Source organism: Canis lupus, chromosome 3, assembly GCF_048164855.1.
Source record: "Canis lupus baileyi chromosome 3, mCanLup2.hap1, whole genome shotgun sequence".
In the NCBI taxonomy this organism is placed as follows: Eukaryota; Metazoa; Chordata; class Mammalia; order Carnivora; family Canidae; genus Canis; species Canis lupus.
In genome coordinates, this window is record NC_132840.1 from 20,355,555 (window position 1) to 20,378,807 (window position 23,253).

General features: G+C 47.5%; 1 protein-coding gene and 1 long non-coding RNA gene across 4 annotated transcripts in view; one reads left to right on the forward strand and one right to left on the reverse strand.

Annotated features, from left to right (window-relative positions):
• The window catches only part of CDH13 (cadherin 13), a 1,001,991-nt gene that overhangs the window by 885,438 nt on the left and 93,300 nt on the right, over positions 1-23,253 (forward strand). For both annotated transcript variants that reach the window (XM_072819439.1, XM_072819441.1), the window contains 2 exons: positions 13,725-13,907; positions 20,238-20,491. In XM_072819439.1, the coding sequence (XP_072675540.1) occupies positions 13,725-13,907; positions 20,238-20,491 (437 nt within the window). The remainder of the gene's footprint in view (positions 1-13,724; positions 13,908-20,237; positions 20,492-23,253) is intronic.
• Positions 2,323-20,958, reverse strand: LOC140629959 (uncharacterized). 2 transcript variants are annotated; one of them, XR_012027742.1, is made up of 6 exons: positions 17,507-20,958; positions 11,029-11,141; positions 7,312-7,531; positions 5,527-7,039; positions 5,019-5,288; positions 2,323-3,495 (listed from the first exon to the last, which is right to left on the reverse strand). It is a non-coding gene; the product is annotated as an uncharacterized lncRNA (long non-coding RNA). The 2 variants fall into 2 exon arrangements; XR_012027741.1 differs by lacking the exon at positions 11,029-11,141.

Consider the following 23,253-nt stretch of genomic DNA (forward strand, 5'->3'; position numbering starts at 1 on the left):
AGCACTTCTTCGGTAAAGCTGCATCTTCTGGGCCTCCCCCACCCCACCCGCTCACCTCTCTCCTCCCCCCACCCCTGTCTCCCGCCCTCTCCTGCCTCCTCTTCCCCTCCCCCACTCCTTCCTCTCTCCCCACTCCCCCCTCTATTTCTATGTGTCTGTACCTCTCCCCTCCCGTCCCTCCCCACCTTCTCCCCTCCCCCTCTTTCCCTCCCTCCCCCCACCCTCTTCCCTCTCCGCTCCGCCCTCTCCTGCCTCCTCTTCCCTCCCCCACTCCTTCCTCTCTTCCTGACTCCCCCTCCTCCCTCTCCCTGACTCTCTCTCCCTCTCTCTCTATTTCTATGTGTGTGTGTGTCTCTCTCTCCTAGGTTCTCTCCTTACCACCTGACAGTTTCCGTGTCCCACTCTGTCACTAGGTAGGGAAAAGTCAGGCTGAAAACATCACCTTTTTTACTTAAAATTCCTGAAGTCTCTGAGAGTTTCTGTTTTCCATATGCAAAACCAGCCTCCTTCCCCTGCTCACCCCCCTTTGCTGCACCCCCTCTGCTGCACCTGCTGCCTGTGCAGCCCTCTGAGTAGCTGGAGCCACACTGGGCAGGGCTGGTCTTGCTTACTAGGGGGCCAGGGTGAGAGTTCCCTGAAAAACCTCCTTGGCCCCCATTCAACAGACGCTATAAGAATTCTTGAACAGGATATTTCTCCCAGTATTTACATCTCAACACTGGCCAATTTACATTGTTCCTTTGATGGCATATAAATGTCCAGAGCTTGCTTTTGTGGTCTGCACCCCTCCCTCTAGCTGTGGATATATTCAGCAATCTGCAACCTTGGGGGCGGGGGAGCAAGAAATGCAGGCCCCCCGTGGGGAGTGGGGAACAAGGAGTGCAGAGTAGGGGCTCCTCTTTCTTGTGCTGCTTGGGTTTTCTTAATTGACGGGGTTCCTTCAAGTGTGTTTATAGACTTGGTAGGAGGGTAAGGAAGCAGGACAGGAGGACAGGACTGGGGAGGGGTTGGGGATGGGCCGCCCCGGGGGTGCAGGTCACACCGGACAGGACCCCACTAGCCAGAGGACAGAGGGCCCCTGGAGAGGATGTTGATCAAGGCAGGGCTGCGGAGAGCAGGGCCACCTGCATCCCTGGTCTCCCTCCCTACCCTCCCTTGGGGTCACCAGTGAGGACAGCCTGGGGGAAAGGGAGGGCAAGCAGGGGGGTAAGTGGGAGGGTTTGGGAACAACTTCCCGACTGACTCAGCACCCTGTCACCGGGGATCTGGCTCCCAAGGGCTACTGTGTGGCCCCGATTCTGAGGTTTCAAGGGGCTCCCAGCCAATGCTCAGGCCCCTAGCCCAAGACCCACACTTCCCATCTAGAAGGTTTCCAGACCCCGGGGGAAGCAATGGGCTGCAGGTAATAACCCCTCATTGTCCGCTAAGCTTGAGTCTGCACAGCTCCAACTGGACCCAGTGGAAAATGCTCCTCATTTCCTGAGGCCCGTTGAAAATGCCCTGTGATGGCGACAGGACTGTCCCCCGCCCCTGTCTATCTGTCGTGGTGTATGAGTCTCCCTTGGCCACATGGGGACCTGGAGCACATTGATTAAAAAGAGAAAGGTGGGCAGGTGTCAGGAAGAATGGAAAGCAAGAAAAACCACCTTTCTTCTTTTATAAAGGATTATCAGTTGCTAATTCAAAAATTGTAGAGCAATGAAAACTACATCAATAATTATCATAATAATTATAGTCTTCGGTTTTACCCTTGAATGTGTTCCTGGCAATGTCGGATTCAGTTACTCCAGAAAATGTTATCATGTTATTTCAGTGTTTTCCTCTGAGACTTCAGTCTAGGACCAGTGTGATGACAAAACTTGTCCTCGGGGACTTGTGGGCTGCTGTTTAGAGGCAGATACTTATAGGCAGCCCCTGGCCTGGTTGAGCTAAGTTAGTGATTCTCAGTCAGGGAGAAATTCACACATGCATGCACATACACATGTATACACACACACACACACACACACACACACACACACACACTTCACTGGGTCAACTGGCAATGCCCAAAAACATTTTTGATGATTGCAGCATGGGTGTTCCTGGCATCTGGTGGATAGAAGCTAAGGAGCCCACTGAGCATCTTGCCATACACAGGGCAGCCCCACCCGACAAATCATGATCCAACCCAAAATGTCAATAGGGCTGAGGTTGAGAAACCGTAAGTTAGATTGAAAAAAACAATCAGGAAATCAGAAGTATTGGGCAGAACACTTCTGCTTATAAGCGACACCAACTCTAAGTAGTTTATGGAACAAGGGAACTTTATATTGATGGAAATATTATCTAGTAAGACCACACTACCGTAACCAAAAAACTCCCAAAAGAGCCAAGTTAATTTCTTTGGTCATGTTCCTTATGATGATGTTCATGGCAACAAACTTCATTTCCTTTGTTCATTTTGTCTGTGTTTCTCGTAACAATGGGCAAATATTGCTATGCATCAGGCGTGCATCTAAACATTTATATTCTCACTTAATCATCGTAATAATCCCATGAGAGTACATACTCTTATTATTTTCATTTTGTGGATGAGAAAGTCCAGACACAGAGAGGTGGTTTCTTATCCAAAGTGACACAGCCAACAGATGATAGAGCTTCCCATGGTGTGAAACATAAGAAACTTTCCTCGTTTGTCCTTACCAATGTGAGAGAATGCAATCAGGCACCCTTGTCCCCATACAGACTTCTGTCGTCCCTCCATCCTGGTATCAGAGCCAGGAAAGGGTAGAGAATGATTTTCTTCATCGTCCTTCTCTCATCGGATGTGATTCCCAAGGGTATGATTCCCATCCATCTCTTCGCCCCGGGGAACTCCGATGTTCTCAGAAACTCCATAAGCCACCTCTGGGAAGAAATATGTGGATGTGCCGATGGGAATTACAACTGGGCCCGTGGGGTCTATTTGAAGCACGAATCAATGGTGCAGACACAGACAATGGATATAGAGCAGTTTCTTCTGACTAAGACATTCGGGATTTAAATATAAATTAGAAGCTGTAAGTCAATTCCACGTATGAATTTGTACAAATCCCTTGTAATGAAAGCAGAAGGTTTCTCTTGTCCTTATTTGTACTGGGGTGTTAGCATCAGGAGCCTAACCAAGTGTGTCGATTTTCCCACAGCTCAGGAGATTAAAGATGTACTTTCTCTGGTTAGAACCGGCTGCAGGTGGCACGTGGGGAGAAGGGCTTGTTCTCCAGGAGCTCCAGGGTCTGTCTCATTCCTGCATTAATCTGAGGAGTACCCCCCGCAAAGTGGGAGAGAAGAGGTTGCTTGAGGTGGGTTGGCCAAAGGATTTGAAAGAGATAAGGCTCTCATAGATACTTCTCCTTCCACAACCCTCGAGCCATTCAAAGCTGGAGGCTTTCTTCTCAAGTATTGCCTCTCCTCCCCTGGGACCAGGAGGCAGGGGGCTCTGGAAGCCAGCAAGCAGTACACAGTCCCGTGTGTCTGAAAGGCAGAGTACAAGTGCCATATGCATGTTGACAAATGACTTCAACCCATACCCTTGTCAACATGGAGTCATTGCACCGCCCAGGACATCCACCCAGCCATCTACCCAGAAAAAGGGTACCCAGATGTTCACGACACATCTTATACATGAACATTCATGGAAGCATTATTCACAATGGCCAAAAAATGGAAATGACCCACATGTTGATCAGTGGATGAAGGGGTATATGTGCTGTGGTCTGTTCATGCAATGGAACAGTATTCATCCACAAAAAAGAAAGCGCTGACAGCTTTCTGGATGTGGATGAGCCTTGGGAACCCAGTGCTCAGTGAAAGAAGGCAGACACAAAAGGCCACATGTTGTGTGATGTCATTTGTATGAAATAAGTAAATCAATGGAGAAAGCAGATTCGTGGTTGTTAGGGGCCAGAGGGAGGGGAATGGGGTAACTGTTGCCAGGCACCAGATTTCTGTTTGAGATAGTGAAAGCCACGACCGACCTCCGGGCGCTAACCCTGTAATTTCATTAGCAAATGTATTCCTCTGCTCTGCTTAGCAGCTCCTACGACCCCATGAGATAGAAGAGTTCTCAAGATTCCCCACCAGTGGCATCCTCTGGTTCTCACAATGAGGTCTTTACCACTTAGGACCCCACATGAGCTGGAGGGACTCACGAAGCTCTTTTTAGCCCCTGATCGTAACCCCAGGGGGGAACCTTATAGTCATCTCAGACAGTTGTGTTCAGTCCTGGCTGCTCATTGGAATCACAGGGAATTTTGAGGAATACAAATGCCCAGACCCCACCAAGAAAAACCCGTGAATGTAGGACCCCAAATCATCAATAGTTTTTAAGGTCTTGCAAGAGATTCTAACATGTAATGAGTGTTAAGAACCTACTGCTGGAGTCTGATACCCTACATCTCAGATAGTCAAACGGGGACTCAGAGATGTTACAGGATTTACCCATGAATTAGAGGTAGACCCAAAATTGCCCCACTTCGTTGAAGTTCCCACTCCTATACATTTGCAGGATTGCATTAACCAAATTCCTAAGTCTTTGGAGTAGACCATGCTATTGCTCCTAAAAAAACATCATTCTTCATCCAGATTCAAATGTTTGTGGTCTGATGCATATCTTCACAGAAAATCTCTCTTCTCAAAATTAAACTATTTCCAATTATCTCATCAGATGCACAAATATGTTTTGCTTTCTCTTTAATTTTTTAAAAGGAGAAACTCAAGTGAGGGAGAGATGCCACTGTCAGATGGAATAAAGTGTCCACACCTGGCATTCAGAAAAAGAAAGGATGTGGCATATTTGCTCCTTGGTTTTTAATTTTTCTCTCTTTATCTGATGTAATATTTATTGCACCAACTCCCTAAGGCAGTGATTTGCAAACTTCTTTTTAAGAGCAAAACATTTTTTTTTTCAGGCAAAATCTCAGGCAGGGACTCTAATATACAAAACACGATCCACAGATTCCTCAAACTGTTTAGTCTTACTGTCTCGGGGGAAATACCTGTTACATTGACAGGACTCCTGTGCCATCTCTCAAACGTCCTTGGTTCCCAGGAACACAGTTTGACAACCACTGCTCAACTGCATTAGTTTCCAGTCAGTCTTCAGTGGCTATGTGTTTTCATTTTGTTTCATGTTGGAAAAGACACATTTTTGTTATCTGAGCTGCTTCTTCCTGAGAACTCACTTCTTTCATCGTACACGTTTGTGTGTGTGTGTGTGTGTGTGTGTGTGCATTTGGCAGATTGGAGGAACCTCCGCAGGCAAGATCCTGTAGAGGAAGAAAATGAACATTAGCAGGTGCACCGCCAGGCCCCCAGAGAGCCAGGCCTGGCAGGTCTTCTCAAGTCATTGACTCAGCACCTTCTATGTCTGCAACACTTGGAAACTCCTCATGGGAAATGAGCCAACACAGAGAAGTGTGCACTAAGTGGAAATGGGAAATGTGTCCTGCCAGAGCACGCACCAAATATTGTCTCCCTCTCTTGACTGCTGGCCCATCCCCCTACCTGTATACCCAGAAAGCAGGCAGATGATCCATCTGTCCTCTTGGTAGAAGGCAGCCCTCCAGGCACAGAGCTCTCCTTCCGGCCCAGGGCTTCTCCAGGTGGGTGGATCACACCAGCTAGTGGGATGTTCATCAGCGCCCTGAATCGAGAACGACGTTGCCTGGGATTTCAGTGAGTCTTGGAAAGTGCTCTTCGCTCAGGAGAAGGTTGCTTTGTTGTTGACCTGTTGTTCCTTATTATTGTTAAACTTATGTGTATTTCTTCACCTGCCTGAAATGTTTAACTGAGAAAATTCTGGCAACTGTCCTTTACCAGGGCTGGTAGGTACTCTCTTTTCCTATAATAGAGATAACATGCAAATGCTTTTATCAAAGTATCTGGCACAAAAGAAAACCAGTAATTATCAGAAGAAATTAATGTTAGTTAGATCAAGAAAGGACTTTGATTATGTTTTCTTAAAAAGAAGCTTTATCTTTTAGAGATACACAATGACATATTTGCAGATACAATGATCCGTCTGGGATTTGCTCCAGATAATGCAGGAGTGGGGAGGCGTGGGTGTGTACCCGAAGCACAGTGGGGCGGGAATTGAAAACCTCTGAAGCCTGGTGATGGGCACATGAGGTTCTTTATTCTGGCTGCTTTGTTTTATATATAAAGAGTCCAGGCATTCTCTTATATATATAAATGTTTGAAACTCTCCAGAGCAAGGTGGAAAAAAGATACTTGAGGAGACATCTGTGGAGACCAAATCTTCATCAGAGAGGCCACATTCACTTGCTGAGAACGGCAGACACCTGCCAGAGTTGGTTTCCCCAGGGCTCCATGGGGGGCAGAAACCTAATCAAGATGGCTCTTGAAGATGGGGCCGTTGACAGGCCCAGAAGCATCCCAGCAGACAAGAGGTGCAGGGAACCTCATGCGCATGGTGGCAGGGCTGGGAAACCAATGGGAGACCAAGGATGCTTCCCCATCTGTCTTTTGTGTCTTTGAGTGCCCTGGGATCTCTCTTTTTCTTTCAGTGTGTCCACTCTTCTGCCTCTCTATGCAGCTAGTCATCGGTGTCCAAAGGACAAAAAAAAAGGTCACCCCATGCTCAACTACCCAGGAACTTAGAATTTAAGGACTAATGCCCTCTGATCATAGTTCTATTTCTCTAAGTTCACACTCTTAGAGAAACATCTGATTGTTCATGAAGCAGACAACCAACTGGTCACCTGTGAGTCAGGAATGATTTCTGTGTCCAATCAGCTCTGGCGAAGGAAGGTGGGATCCTATGACCCCAATGGCCCTGTAGAACACTCTTCTCAGTAGGGGCTTGGATCTGCTTTAAGGATCCTCAGAAAAGGAAGCCTGACATCCACCATGTAGAATTCTATTGTTTCTGCCATTTGAACTACAATTAGTTCACTTGCCTTTTTCTCAGTGAGAAGACAGAAGACCTGGCCACTCTTCTCATTGTGAGACCCTCGAACACATGTACACTGGCATCTTCTCCTCCTAGGTTTTTACTCTATAGATAAAAATGATTCCAAAATGGGGCATCTGGGTCACTCGGTCAGTTAACCGTCCAACTCTTGGTTTCAGCTCAGGTCACGATCTTGTGGCTCCTGGGATCAAGCCCCACCTCTGGCCCCATACTTAGCATGGAGCCTGCTTAAAATTCTTTCTCTCTCCCTCTCCCCTTGTCCCCCCTCTGTTCACATGTGGATAGACCTCTCTCTCTCTCTCTCTCTAAAAAAAAAAAAAAGTCCCAAAATTTAATGTCTATTTAAGTGCTCTCACCTTATGAAAGATCTGGCATTTTGGTGAATCAAAGACAAGATCCTCACTCTCCAGAAGCTCACAGTTGGGAGGGGATCCCCCAAGCTTTCTCTCCTTGAGAGGACAGGGAAGTCTCTGCTCACCTTTGCTAGAAGCCCGAGCTCTAGCATCTGATTTACTTCTCACTGTGTGAATTGTCTTCCATGAGTGTTGAAAACAAAGCTCTGGCACCACTCTTCAGCTTCAAAGAGAAAGGGGTATTTAGAGATGACAGAATTTTAATCAGGGGGAGAAAAGAGTCAAATATACCAATGTCTGGGACCATTATGGTCTGGTGGGTTCCTGAATGTTCTCCTCCCACCTTGGTTCTATAGTCATTTGGGGGTCTGTCTGTGCATGTCCAATTGGGACATGGCCCGGGAAGGACTCAATAGGTCTCATTGTCTTGAGGGCTGGCTAAGTTTTCAGCCACACATCTTCAGAGTCCTTTGTGGGTCTCTGCTGTTAATCATTTCTTAGACATAGAGGCTTCTTTAAAATACTGAATGAACTTTATATAGAACTCTGTGTACTTGTTGAAATTTGTATTTCAATATTACATAATGTTCTATTATATGAATTTCACAATCGTAATAACATTTTATATTTTGTATTTATATATTTAAAATATTTTACATATTACATATGTGTGTATATATAATATAATATATATATATATAGTGCCCATAAACATTAACTGTAAGCTGAATTAAAATATCCCCTTTTGTTTTCTTCTAAAACTTCTATAGTTTTACCATTCACGTTCTGTATGTGGTGTGACATAGGAATCAAGACTCATTGTTTTCTTCACATGGATATCCAAATGGTCTAGCACCATTTATTGAAATGATCATTAGCTGGAAACTAAATCATGTCCAAACATAAAAGCGTCCATAATTGGCCACAGGTACAGCCTTGAATATATGAAGTAGAGAAATGATAGTAAACAAAATGTCTGGATATGTCATAAGTGAGCAAAACATATAAAGAAAGGGGGTGAGTGGGAGGAAATGTGTCAATCTCCTGAGCTGCAAGCCCCCAAGGGGAGAGAATAGTGTCCCTTTCATTTACTGCTATATTTCCTGCACCTGGTGGATTCCTCAGCATGCAATAGACACTTAAAGAATATTTACTAGAATGAGTTCTTTCGTTTTTCTATCCTGGGGTGAATCCAAATCACATAGAAGGAAACCATAAATGTAGGCGCTGTAGGTTAACATCGTTTGCCTTGGTGATAAAGTGTCTGTTGCTAGAGCAAATCAGAGACAAACAAAAGTGTGGGAGTATCAGAAACACATTAACTAAAATGAGAAGAGCTTTTCCACACCAATTGCAAGGACATAAGGTATCTATGTAGATTATCCATTAAAAGGCAGACAGAGTCACAGGGGTTTGAGCCTTGTCACAGGGGTTTGAGCCATGTCCTCCCATTTATTAGCAAGAATTTCGTATGATACAAAACAAAATCCATCATCATCATCCTCACTAACAAATACTGACTGATTCCTTACTCTATGCCAAGCAGTGTGCCAAGATCCTTAAATGTATTATCTTATTTCTAGCGATCACAGTTCTACCCATTGGACTATCACCAAGAGATAAGACTTTCCAATGAGCTCTATCCTTTACGTAAACATAGACTTGTAAAATTGCAAGTTAAATTTCTGATGATCTCTCCCACAAGCTTTTAACCTCATGAATAGAAATCCAAGTTTGTAAAACTTTCTGAGACCTTAACTTTTAATTTCCCCAAGCCAGGACCCAAATGACTACATCCCAATTTTTCAAGTTCACCATCCATGAAAACATCATAGTTGACAGTTCATTAACTTGGACTCCAGTCATCAAGCATGCAAGCTTGTAGATGTCCAGTGCCTTAAAGTCATGCACGGTCACTTCTTCCCTACCTGTGGCTTTCTACCCTGCTGATTGTTATTTCCAATTTCAGCTTAACCTTAACTTAAAACCAACCATTTGCTGGATGAGGAAGAACATTTATTCTTGGTGTAAAATAAAATGGAAGTCCCTCTTCCCTTGGTGATGAATGACCTTTGTGCAAAGTCCAGGCATTCTCTTCCTAAATACCCATCACAAAACTCACCCCACATTGTCAAAAAAAAGTAGAATGAAATAATCGGTTCTGAATATAAGGGAGAGAGTTAATGAGCCTCAGTATGTCCCAAGCCAGTCACCCACACTGATTATGTAAAAATGTATTTTGCGTCTGGTATTTGATTTGCCACACAGTTTAACAGAAAAGTGACTTTATCTATTTTTTCCAATTAGAGGAAGTAATGTTACAATCAATAATTTCTCCTGCTCTGGTATGCTAAATTAATGTCTGTCTATTGTTTTTAAATCACAAAGTGAGTATTGGTATAGAAATATAAAATGGTACTATTTCATTTTAATCTATTTAATTTTCCATCTTGAATTATATAATGGGGTTAAAACATTGAATAGAATTAATAGAATGAGTATTTAATTAAGCAATAATGAATTTCTAAATGGATGCTCAAGGAAACTGGCTTTGTAGTTTATGCAAGAATCAGATAATGGTCTTAACAAAGACTATAATAATTCTGTTGAATGTTTTCTATATTTAAAGATTTTTTTTCTGAATTCTTTAAAGAGTAGATTTAAACATAATCCAGTTTTTGACTAGGCTCTACTTTACTTTCAAGATAAAGTCCAAATGCCTTTCTGTGGCCCCCAAAGCCCTGCATAATCTGACTCTGTCTTCTTCTGGAGTCCAATGGCAAAGAGTTCTCCCCAGCCCTCCCCTGCACTCCAGCCACACCCACCTGCCCTCCATTCTGCAAAAGTACCATGTTCCCTCCACCCATGGCCTTTGCTCACTTAGGCCCATCCCTCATCCCTGCAGGCATTTGCTCATGCTGTTCCTGATGCCAGGAATGCTCTCTCTCCTTTCACCTTATTAACTCCTGCTTTGCTTTCAATTCTCAGGGAATTCCTCTCTATTAACCCTCCCCAGACTGAGTCAGGCATCCACTCCCTCTCACCATTCCCCCTTTGATCCACAGGCTCAGGGTTACTTTTTCCCTAACATTTAACACAGTTTTGTAATCATACCTATGCCATGTCTATTTTGTTTTCTAGCATATCCCTAGAATTTAATACTATATCAAGCCTGGCATACAGAAGCCACCCACCAAATAATTGTTGTGTGTCTGTCTGTCATTTCTGGAAGATGGATGGATGGATGGATGGAAGGAAGGATAAATGGATAGAGAATGATGGATAGATGAATAGATAGTGGATGGAGGATGGATAGATAAATGGAGGAATGGAGAATGGATGGATGGATGATAGATGGAAGATAAATAGATGGATGGATAGATGTTGGATGATAGATGGATGGAGAATGATAGGTAGATGGATGGATGATGGTTGGGTGAATGACAGATGGGTGGATGAATGGTAGGAACACCATGGTAGCTGTGGACACACTAATACATCTAAGGAAGTATCAGGGCCACATAATTCCTAAAACAGTACCACATTATTCCATTTGGAGTCATTTGATTACACACTAAAAGGGTGTTCTATGCCACCTACCTATGGTAGGTGCTGCAGACATTTAAAAATAAAAGCATCCTAAAAAAAGCTGCACAGGTTTTTGCCACTTAGATTTGTCCTAAATATTAATTTTATAAATAGATCCATCCAACTACCCACCCATTTATTCATCCATCAGATTTTCATGTGTCCAGCACTATGTACTATGTGCTATGTACTGGGGATCAGGGCTGAGTCGTCCATCAGGTGCTCTAGGCACAGTGCCTAGAGTCCTAAAATGAGAAAAGGAACTCTCAGGGTCAAATAAAATTTTAATATTTTTCTCACCTCGGGAAAAAATGAAATTTTTAAAGCCGATGAAAATCTATTATGGTAGGAAGGACCAATGAAGGTAAAAGCACCTAAGATCCATGGAAGTCATAATGCAGCTGTGCTAGAGATGTCCTGGGACACAAGAGAGATGAGTCCATCCTTCCCTTTCTGGAACATCAGGCAAGTGGCAGGATCAGGCATGATCAGCCAGTCGGCCCCTCTTATGGCTCCTGTAGAGCTACAGCCTCTCACATTTCCTCTGATGCCAGGTCCCACTGCCTACATTTAAGAGCACTATTCATTCCACAGATATTTACTGTGTCCCTTCTCTGCACCTAGCATCATGTGAGGGGCTGGGGAGAAAGCTGTGAACAAGACAGACCTCCCTGAGCTCCAGCCTCCTCAAATCATGATGTGTTCTGTGTCTTTATCCACCACGTGACCCTCACCCACTTTGACAGAGCAACTTCTCACCTCTGCACTGTATGTAACTGCCTTTCTACCAGACAGAGGGAACTCAGCACCCTCCTGTCTAAGCACTCCCTGAATCTGCATCAGGGAGTCTGGTGTCTAAGGAACAGGAGTCAGAAGAGACACAAGGATAAGTTATGAGCTAAGGTCTGGTGTGATCAGTAGGGGACAGAGAGCCCGTCCTCTGGCTCTGGACCACAGCAGAGGTGAAGGACCGGCCAAAGCAATGGGGGTCTTGAGTAATCCAACTGTTAAAAGCTGAGATTACAGGAATCCAGGAGACATGGACTTGACCTTTGGTTCACCGAATGACTCTGGACTTTCCTTCCTTCTCTGTGCCTCTTTCTTCATCTGTGTCTGAAGGGATTAGATAGCACTGTGGACATGCAGCCAACAGCAGGCAGGAGCTAACCCCAGAACCCCTCTTGCTGAGCCAGAGGCACTTCAGGCCCCTCCAGCACGGAGCTCAGGCCACCTCCAAAACCGGAGTGGGCTCTCACATTGAAACTTCCTTACCAGTCTTGACCTTGGACTCCATCATGCTTCTCTCAACCCGAACTGCATACTAGAATTATCTGGGCAGATTAAGGAAATACTGAATCTCAGGCTTTACCCCATACCCACTGAATTAGAATAGGGCCCAATCATTTAAAAATAAATAAATAAAAAATTTAAAAAGCCCCCGAAGAGATTCTAATGTACAGATAGGGTTGGGAACCACCTCTCTAGATTTAAGTTTAGGAATGCCGTGATTTTTGTGAGAAGGAGGGAAAGATAGAAGAGAGGACTGCTTAGACAGGAATCAGGTCAACCTCGTTGCCTCCTGGAGCTGTATCCCCACGACAGCATCCTCCAGGTTGCTACATTCCATCTTGCCAGCATGTTCCAAGAATTGCCCCTTTCACAGAAAGGAAACAACCCATCCAGGTTTGCTGAGGTGTGGTAGACAAATTAGTTCCCGTCCCCGCCCCATCCCCCCAAGGCATCAAGATTAAGGTTTATGATTAATGATTTGCAAGTCAATTAATCAGCCACTACTTTTGAAACCCCATTTCTCAAATTACTTCTCTTTGAACACAAGGGCTTTCTGACATCGCCTCACTGTCTCTAGATTCGCTTTCCTACTAATTGAAATTCCAAGATATTTCTTCTTCTTGTCAGCTTATTGGTATTACTTGTTTGTAAAATATTTGCAAACAGATTACTATTCACCTGTACTGTGTCAGAGGTAAGCACCAAAACAATACTTTATGCTTCCAGCTCAAAGGAATGTGCTAATGATAGCTCATGAAATTCTCTATCTGTGGGAAAGCTGATTTTTCATTTATTGATTTATTTTCACCACACCTACTTGCAACAAGTATTTGAGATGTATTCCAATAAAAACACGGCTACAACAAGGCTCCCAACAACTGATTTATATGTTTCCTTAGAAAATGGGTTTTTAAAGTCCTCCTAGTTGTGGGGTAGGGGTGGGGTGGATGAAATCGGCTTTCTTCTTTAGAGGAGATGGTGCCATTGAGGAGAAGCCATGGAGCCGAACGTGGGGTTCCAGCTCCAGGCCCTCTACACGCGAGGGAGGTGTCCTGGCTACGCCATGACCTTGTCGTTTATGGTATGTGAGGCTGCGAGAGCAGAGATGCAAAAATTGCCTGGAAGTCTGTTTGTCCTTGGACTACAGCTCAGGACGGGCATCCTCTTCCTTGTGGGGACTCAGGACCCACGCTCTTCCCCCTGTGGCTGCACCCTGACCTTGGGTCCTGTGGTCGTCTGTGTTTAGATAGATGGAAGGAGAGGCAGGGAGAAGGGACAGCTGCTCCCAGCCAGCAAGCATCACTTCTGGCCACATTCAGTAGGAGAGAGAGCAGCCTCCTGGCCTCACCTGAGTGCAGGGAAGGCCGAGAGGAGAGCGGATCCTCTGCTGGCTCTGCACCGCACAGCAGCATGAGCCTCCTGCACCATTCTCCGTGAAATGAGGTGACGTGGGTAACAGACCCACTGTGGGAAGGGCTCTGAAGGGGTTCTTGCTGTTTTTACCCAATGGTGACAGTAACCATCTGCTCTATTTGCAGTTTCAAGCCACTGTCGAGGAAGGAGCCGTGGGGGTTATTGTCAACTTGACAGTGGAAGACAAGGATGACCCCGCCACAGGCGCATGGAGAGCTGCCTACACCATCATCAACGGGAACCCAGGGCAGAGCTTCGAGATCCACACCAACCCTCAGACCAACGAGGGGATGCTCTCTGTTGTCAAAGTAAGGGCATTTCCCACGTTTCTCCCTCCTGGCTGCCCACCGGCAAGGCCCTCGCTGCTGGGGCAGGTCAAGGAGAAGTCAGCCCTAGTCTCCTCCTCTCAGAATTGGAATAGAAAAAGGCTCAGGGCTTAAGGGTGTACTTGTATCCTCACAGCCACGAAACCAACCTGTTTCATAGGTTGTAGGAAACTCGAATGTACATGTAAACTTAAAAGACAAAACCCAAAGTTCATTTTGAAAGGAGATCCTCAATATGATTGATAATAAGTTATCAAAGATGTGTAAAAACAGGATATGCAAAGTTTTTTTAAAGATCTGTGATCAAAAATGTGGATCATTACATTTCTACCCAAGCAGAGTCCTGATTATTCTCTTAAAAGCAGGAGATAAATAGGGAACAACTGGCCCTTGGAGCCCATGCAAGGGTCCTGGGGATGCTGTAACACATGACTACATACTGGGTGGCTTCAGAAAATACAGACTTATATTTTCTTATATAAGTTCTGGAACCCACAACTCCAAAATCAGTTCCATGGGGCTAAGGTTGGCAGGGCCAATTCCTCTTGGAGGCTCTAGGGGACCATCTATTTCCTTCTCCTTCCCAGCTGCTGGAAGCCACCCACAGCCTTTGGCTTATGACCCGTTCTCATGTCTTCAGGCAGCAGAGCAGCAGCAGCATATTTCTCTCTGCTCCCATCTCATGTCTCTTTCTTCTTTTGACTTCCATGCCTCCCTCCTTTAAGGACCTCTGTGACTCCCTGGGCCCACAAGGATAAGCCAAGACCCTCTCCCCCCATGAGGTCCTCAGATGACTCACATCTATGAAGTGTCTTTTGCCACATGAGGTCACCTATTCGCAGGTTCCAAGGATTCCCCCTTGGTCCTGCTGGGAGGTCGCTATTCAGCCTCGAGCAGGACCACATAAACAACCCAACCAACAAAGTTCCACAGTCATCCCCCGGGCAGGACCCAGAGCCATTGAGAATGGCAGGTCTCAAAGACCCTGGAGGATGAGGGGCTGGGTTTCTCCCAAGTCCTGTTCTTTCCACTACTTCGTTCATATTGAACCTCGAATGTCCAGCTGGGAACTAGAGCCCCCAAGTTCTTCCCAGTTCTACCCTAACAACACAGGCCATGGCGAACTCATTAGGAGCTCCCGGCACTGCTCTCCTGCCTCTGCAGTCATGCCGTAACGGCGGCTAGCCTGTATCCATAAGAGCCATCAGGCAATTTTCCAAACCTGCAGCTAGAAGACGAGGCTTGGGTAAATAAATATGCATCCCCATCATAAATCCTACAAGAGCATGGTTCTCCCTGGCCGGCATTCGCTACAGCGTGAGGAGCAGACAATACAAGAAAACCAGAGTCATGGAGGAACATTCTCTCACCACACTGCCCCTTTGGCCCACAGTGGTGAGTCTGAAATGTTGGCATATAGGAGCATCACCGGGAATGCTAGGGGCACCCTAGGCCGCACCCACACAGGCCTGCTTGGTCACCACATGAGGGAGAGGGGCCCCCGGGCCCCAGGAGATGCTGGTGTTCTTGGAGCACAGCCTTGTGGAAGAGCTTGCACCCCCATGTTCCTGCGGAGGAGGTGCCTGCAGCACCGGGGGCTCCCTCTGGGCCTCAGTTTTACTAGTGAGTGGATTCCTTGGCTTCAGAATTAAAACGGAGACTCCCCCTCCTTTCGGCTGCCTGCTATGTGAATTCCTCCGAAGGCCCTTGGGCTCTCTCTCTGCTTCTCAACCCACGTGAGTCCAAGATCCAGGACAGCTTTCTACAGGCAGGCCTGGCCTTGTTATCCATGCTCTTCACTTTGACAGCAGCCTAGTGCCTAGGTCAGGAATGCCTTCAGGTGCAAGCAGCAGAATACTGGGCTGAGAGTGGCTTAAATACTAAAGAGAATTTAATGATTTCTAGAACTAGATGAAGGTGGGCCAGTCCAGGATTGGCTGGCAGTTCAGAGTGTCAGAGAGCCAGCAGAGGGCACTGCAAATGCTCTGACTTTTTCCTCATGGACATACAATGGCTGCCAAAGCCCCAGGCATCGTGTCTTCCCCCTGCTGTGTATCCAAGGCAGGAAGCAAGGAGGCAGCCAGGCAAACAGGAGAGCAAGAGAGTGCTCTAGAGTGCCTCTCTCCTGTCATTAGGGAAGGAAATATCTTTACCAGTGGTTTCCCAAGCAATTTCCCATGATGTTTCATTGGCCGGATGAAACGTACACACCCTCAGCCACAAGGAAGGCTAGAAAGTCCAAATCTGGCTTTGGGGCCTCTGCAAGAAGAGATAGGGAGGGAAGCACAGGGCAGGCATGGTCACTGGGCAACCAGCCCCGAGCAGTTGTGCCCTAACCAGTTAGCAGTTAGCTTACCGAAGAAGGAGCAGAACTTTCAAGACTGTGTGGCTCCCAGGGGCGTCCTGCCTCCCTGCAGGACCAAATCCCAACAGTTCTGGAAAGCAAGGACCTGTTTCCTGTTTAAAGCTTTCTCGTCAGGAATGCTCTTCATTTCTTTGTAAACCTATCCCAAAACTGTCAGAGTTACCCTTTCCCCGAATATAATCCACCCTGCGTTTTAAGTGTCTTTTCTCTTATGTCCTCAGAGGAGAAAGAAACATCCAGAAAGCCTTGATCCCCAAACCCATAATAGGTTTAAAAATCTCTGTTGGATCACTTTCAACCTTCCATCTTCCAGACAGCAAACCCCAGGTCCTTTGCCCTTCCCGTGTGGTATGGCTTTCCCAGCGCCTAAAGCCTCCACGACACTCATCCACGCCCTCTCTTGACGCTTGATGATATATTCATTGAATCAAATCTCTGTAACTATTGGAAGTATTTCCAATGTGCTCCCCTCCCTGATCCAGAGACCCTGCACCAGATGAATCATATTACTAAGGTCACATGCATGAGATGAAGGAGGGCTGCTTCGTCCAGCATGACCCAGGACAGGGTCGTGGAGCAGAGAGCCACATGGCCCCAGCTCCCAGCGGCCTGGCCCAGGGAACGCACAACTAGAATTAGGACAGCTGGCTCTGTGCAGGTGGGGATGAGCACTAGAGCGGCCCTGCCCTCCAGAAAAGGACTGTGCAACTCACTGCCCCTCTGCCCTCCCTTTCTGGCAGTTTTCACATCCAAGCCCTCAGAGGTCAGTGTTGCACTCAGGGGATATTGGCCTGGGAACACACCTCTAAACCCGGCCAGAGAGCAGACCTCTCCCAGCCACTTCATTCCCACCTTCTTCCTTTCTCATCGTGCACCCTGGGCCAAAGCCTGGCTCTGGGCCATATATTAGCTGTGTGACTTTGACCGAATTATGCAACTTCTCTGAGCCTGTTCCCTTTTCTACAAAATGGAACTAAAAACACCCACTATTATGAGGCAAAGTGAGGACTGGGTGACTCAATGCACATAGAGCCTTCCAATCACACAGTAGGTGCACAGTAAGGGATAAACAATATCATGGAAAACAATGAAGGGTGGTGGTGAAAATCAGACCTCTATATGGGGGAGGGGGGGCTGGGGAGCTATGGGTGCCCTGCCTCTGTCTTCCCAGACCTTGAATTAGGTCCCCCAAGAAGAGATATTTTGAAGTCCTTACCCCCGACCCTGTGAATGTGGCCTTTTTTGGAAGTAGAGTCACTGCAGACGTGATTAGCGAGGTCCTGGTGGAGAGGCTGGACCCTACTCCAACAGGACCGTATTCCTGAGAGGAGATGGCCATGTGACAGCAGAGACACCCAAGGAGGTGCCTGTGTGACCGCAGAGACAGAGAGGTGGGCTGGGCAGCTGCAGGCCACGGAACCCCAGGAGGATGAAGGGAAGGTTCCCCTAGAGCTTTCAGAGCCCACATGGCCCTGCTCACATTCGATTTTGCACTTCCCGTCACCACAACTGTGATAGTGGACTTCTGTGATGCTAAGCCACCCAGCCCTTTGTTACAGCAGCCCTAGGAGAATAACACAGTCTCCAGGGTCCCTTATGAGGTCGGAGCTGCCACTCCCAGCATCTGAGTGCTGGTAGATAAGGGCCCCCAGTCTGTGTCTTCCCAGCAGAACCAGCCTCGCCAAAAGGGATACCTAGGCCAGGCCCTGCCAGCCGGAGAGAGCCTGCAGTCTGGGCCTGATGCAGAGGGATGCAAAAGGTCAGCCCCGGCCTTGAGGTGGGGCTTATCTGGCCACGCGGTGAAAGCTCCAGAGCCTCCCTGGCATTGGACGCAGCTGGACTCCAGCAGAGACCACATCCTTGCATCCTTGCTCCCTGCCTTTCTTCTGAGAAGGCACACCAATAAATCATACTCCAAACCCCTGCCTCAGGCTCTGCTTCCAGACGTGACTGGAATCTCAGGGAACCCAGATAGATATCACTCTCACACACACACACACACACACACACACACACCATACATAAATACACACACCTAACATAGACATAGACAAACACACATGCACATCTAACATGCAAAGACTAGCACGTGCACGTTTAATATAAAGGCACACATATACTTATCCAATGTAAATGAGCACACATGTACCTAGCATGTAAAGAAAGACACGTCTTTGCCATACTACTTAAAGGCCATGTGTAAGTAAATTCCCCCCAAGATCCCTGGGATCTTTTCTCCCTGCTCAGATCCCCCTCCCCCCCTCCCCCATCCTGCTGCAAGCGGCCCAGCCCTCTCAGGACAGTGTGTGTCTCAAACCCAGGCCCAAATTCTGCCATCAAGAGCCTGTGGAGCTCACAAAGTGAAGAAACTCTAGCCCAGTGGCATTTTTCATCATGGTAGAAAATTCAGTTGGGCTAAATTTGGGATTTCCCAAGTGTCTGTTATGTTAGTTAACTTTCTCTCCAGAAGCACGTGGTGCTGCCAGGAGCCTGAGCCAGGATGAAAGAAGCTCTCCATACCTGGTTTGCACCACTGGGTCCACCCAGCTCTGGGGCCTGCGGGGGGAGACTCCTGGACACTGGTCTCCGTGTGTAAGCCCTGCTCAGAGCAGTGAGTGCAAAGTGGCCATGACTCAACGAGCCAAAGGCTTCCGCCTTTCCACTATCCTAATTGAGATGAATGTCTTCTGAGTATGGTGACCCTCTGGCCCCTATCTGAAATCTACTTCAGCGAGGTTGCATATTTTGGGAGTCACTCAGGATGGACAGAAATGTCTTAATAGAAAGGGATGGAGTGGTGAAGAATTCTTGTGTTGGGGATGGGACCAAAATATAACTGGGCAGCTCCCAGGTGCCAAGAGCATTACATCTTATGAACTCCCTAAGTCCTGCTGGGAATTGTTGCAGGTGAGGGGAGGGGTCCTGCTCCAACCAGAAAGCACCTGTGTCAGCATTTCCTCTGTGCATGCGTGCATATGCGTGCTTATGTGTGCACTCACTGCCCCACAAACTGTGGGGTGTGCGATATGCATGTTGGCTGTAGTGACTGTGAAGGTAACATAATTCGCCTACAGTCATCTGACCCTGACTCAGCCAGCTGGATTCAATTCCAGCTTTTATACCTGCAGGGCTCTCCCCTCAGCTTTTCCCAGTCTCACCGCTGTCCCCATTTCCCATGGCCCCTACAACCTGCATATCATTTGCTTCTTTCTAGTTGAGTGTGAATCGACTCCCTGTACTCCCTTTGGTCTTATCCTTCCAGCCAGAGTATCAGTGTGTGTTGGGTCTGAGGAGTTAGCTACTCATTCTCCCAGTAAACATTAGGAAAATAACTTAAAATAAACAGCTAAAATCACCTAGAATATGACCTCTCCAGTCCTTTCCCCTGTGACACCCTCCCGGGAAATGCACCCGTGCCAGGAGAGTCTCTCCTTTAATTGCTGTAGAGACTCTGGCCTCTGTGCTTGTGGCCAGTGAAGTGGAAGCATTGAGAATGGAACTTTGAGTTGCCTTTTCCATTCGACTCCCCCTCCGTGGTAACCAAGGCAGGGCGACCCCAAAACTGGTAAAGCTTAGGCATCAGAATTGTTCATCCCTGAGCCCCCCTGAGTATCAGAGTCATGGGGTACAGATTATAAGTAGGAAGCCTTTGAATGTCAGTGTGGCAAGGGCGTCACCTAAAGAGCTCAGTCGGGGACCCCAGAACTCTGAGGCTCACATAACATGGTGTATCTTACTTCTCAATCAAAAATACCCTACCAGCTTCCATCCCAAATGTATGTTTCATATCCTTAAGGAGGACCCTAAATTGCATTAAGGTTAGCCCACAAACCAATATTCATCCCTGTACATCCACCCAGGTTCGTGGGATGTCAGAGGGACTTGGTGCAAAAGCCTCTGCCCCTGGTAGCAGATACACGAGCTGAGCCCCCGTCTCTGCTTTCCAGCCCCTGGACTATGAGATTTCCGCCTTTCACACCCTGCTGATCAAAGTAGAAAATGAGGACCCGCTGGTACCCGATGTCTCCTATGGCCCCAGCTCCACGGCCACCGTCCACATCACCGTCCTGGATGTCAACGAGGGCCCAGTTTTCTACCCGGACCCCATGACGGTGACCAGGCAGGAGAACATCTCTGTGGGCAGCGTCCTACTGACCGTGAATGCCACGGACCCCGATTCCCTGCAGCATCAAACCATCAGGTGAGTGGGCAGCTCCCTGACTGGAGACGGGAGGCAGGCAGAAATTGTGTTTCTTTTCTGGCTGCGGGCCTGGTTGTCAGGAGGGAACTAGCAGTAAATTAAATTTGGTAGTGATCTGGTAAGTAGAAGGTCCATGTCACAATGATGAGCTCGTGGCTGATGATATAGGACCAGGCTGACTCCAGGGGGACACTGCCCCCACACCTGATCCCCAGCAGTAGACCTGCTCTGGAGGAGTCGGGGGAGGGGGAGACTTCAGGGGCACATTGCCAAATGGACAGAGGGCTCCGTCAGCACCAAGCACACTGAAAAAAAGAAAAAGAAGCCATCATCTATGTGGCCCCATGACTCTCAGACACTAGCCCTACATTCCCATTACCATGACTTTATAAGGAAGGTGTTGGCTGACTCCACTTACAGATAAGGGTGTTAGGAATCCAGAGAGGTTCTGTGATAGCTCAAGCCTGCCCAGCTTAGTAGCAAAGGAATCGCAATAGAAACAGGACAGTCTGCAAAGTCCATGCTGTCTGCTGAGTGCTGTGGACGCTGAACTGTCTGTCAGAAGGGGAAGGAGCAGACATTCCTGGTACTTAGAAGTGGATCGTCATCATCGGGGTTAAGTTTTCAACTGATAAATGGCAAGTCAAGAAAAAAAAAAAAGTCTGTAAAAATTTCTGTCTTCATTTCTCAAGCTCTGTCCGGTGCTTAGAAAAAAAATGTTTTCATGACAAGATTTAATTAAATGATCATTACCCACAGTGCTAGCACCGACAAGCTGCTCTCTCGGTGCGATGTTTCACAAGGAACCTAAATCGGCATGCAGGTCCAAATGCACGCTTGTCTCCGCAAAAGAAAGTTATTAATCTTTCTCTTCCAAAATCTAATCTTCTTCTCACAGGAGAAACAGATAATCAAGTATTAGATACACTTCTAATAAACACGTGTCGCATTTTCCTGATTTGAAACACCTGGAAATGTGTCACAGCCTCTGCGTGGCCACTTTCCCGCAGAGCGAGCCGGCGACAAGTGGCTCACGACAAGTGGCTCACGTTCGTTCCCAATCCCAAAAGGGGATTTTACTTTCACCACAAAACTTTCTGAAATGCCAGGTGAACTAGATACAGGGCTGCACTATACCGAATCCTATTAATAATGTGACTCTGGAATCGCCATTCTGTTGTCTCTCTTTCCTTTTCCTGCTGGGTACCTGGCGAAGGAAATAAGCAATTTAAATATCAAAGAGAAAGCTTTCCTTAAGCCCTTAGATCGGGAAAACTGTAGCTTCAAGGGCAGTAAGGCAGTTGTGCTAATTAGGTTGTCTTTAAGGGGAGCTTACCCGTCATTTTGTATTTCTACAACAGGAGCCCCAAGAGGGAACTCTGGTGTGGGGAGAAAGGGAATTCCGATGAGCTTGTTGTGGCTGAACTGGGCAGCTCTGTGGTTGCTGCGTGACCTGGGATGTCTGTCGCCAGTCAGAAAGCCCTAGTGTGGTGGGGAGGGGCAGGTGTGTGCCATCCACAGCAGGAGAGGAGGGACTGTCCAGGTTCCCTGTCTAAGACCAGCTCTGGCTGACTTAGGCAAAAGGGAGAATTTGCTGAAAGAGTCACTGGATAGTTTATTGAACGGAAGCACATGTTTAGAACCAGGCCCGAGGGGCACCTGGGTGGCTCAGTGGTTGAGCATCTGCCTTTGGCTCGGGGTGTGATTCCTGGGATCCAGTCCCCTCATCGGGCTCCCCGCAGGAAGCCTGCTTCTCCCTCTGCCTGTGTCTCTCATAAATAAATAAATAAAATCTTAAAAAAAAAAAAAAAAAGGGACCAGGCCTGAGATACTCTAGCAATGCTGAGTCTCTAGGGTATCAGAAGTGATGAGCTGACCCTTCCCTACCCCGCAGGGTGAGTGAACCACCTCCAGCCATTTCCCACACTTGTGCCACTCGCTCATGTGGGTTCACGTGCCCTGGGCCCATCCACCTTGCCTGAGCTGCAATCATGAGCCTCTCAATCAGGGTGCCTTGACGTCCATGGAGATTATGCTCTCGGCAGTGGCCACCCAGCACAGCGGGCAGCCGATGGGAAGAGAGGAAGGGAACTCTCTTTGAAGTGGCATGTGGACCTGGGAATGTGGGCCAGGCCTCAGAGAGTGGTCCCAGAAAGTGGAGGTAGGGACATGATTCTGGCCTGGAAGGAAGGGGGTGGCTGGCAAGAGCCAAGGTATTGAGAGGTATCAAGACCAGGACATGAGCCATGGAGAGCAAGGACCTAGCTACAAGAGCAGGGTGCAAGCATTCCCCGTCCTATCACAGGCCAAACATCCATGGTGCCCACCCTGTGAGAAGAGGGGCCAAGGAAAGCCATGTGTAAGTTACTAGATGTGAAACCCAAGGGAAAGAGCAGAAGTGTGGAAGCCCCGGTCGGTCGTCACAGATCTGAGCCATCATCACAAGCTGCCTGGTCCCACCCAGGATGGCATGCATTGGCCCACGTAGCTGAAAAGTGCCCAGGGACCGGGGCATCCAGCCTGAGACCGGGGGTTCAGAGTAGGTTCCTTCTGTACCTCTTGGCTCTGCTCTCCTCCAGGCTTGGCTTCAGCCTCAGCCATGCCTGAATGGCCACCAGCTATGCCGGTCCTTGGCCTACCAGTCAGGGACGATGTTCCGAACTGAAAGTTCAAGCCCCAGGGCCAGGCTTGGGTCTCACTGAGCCAACTTGGATACGTGCCCATCTCTGAGCCAAACAGAACAGAACGGGAGTGGGGGGCAC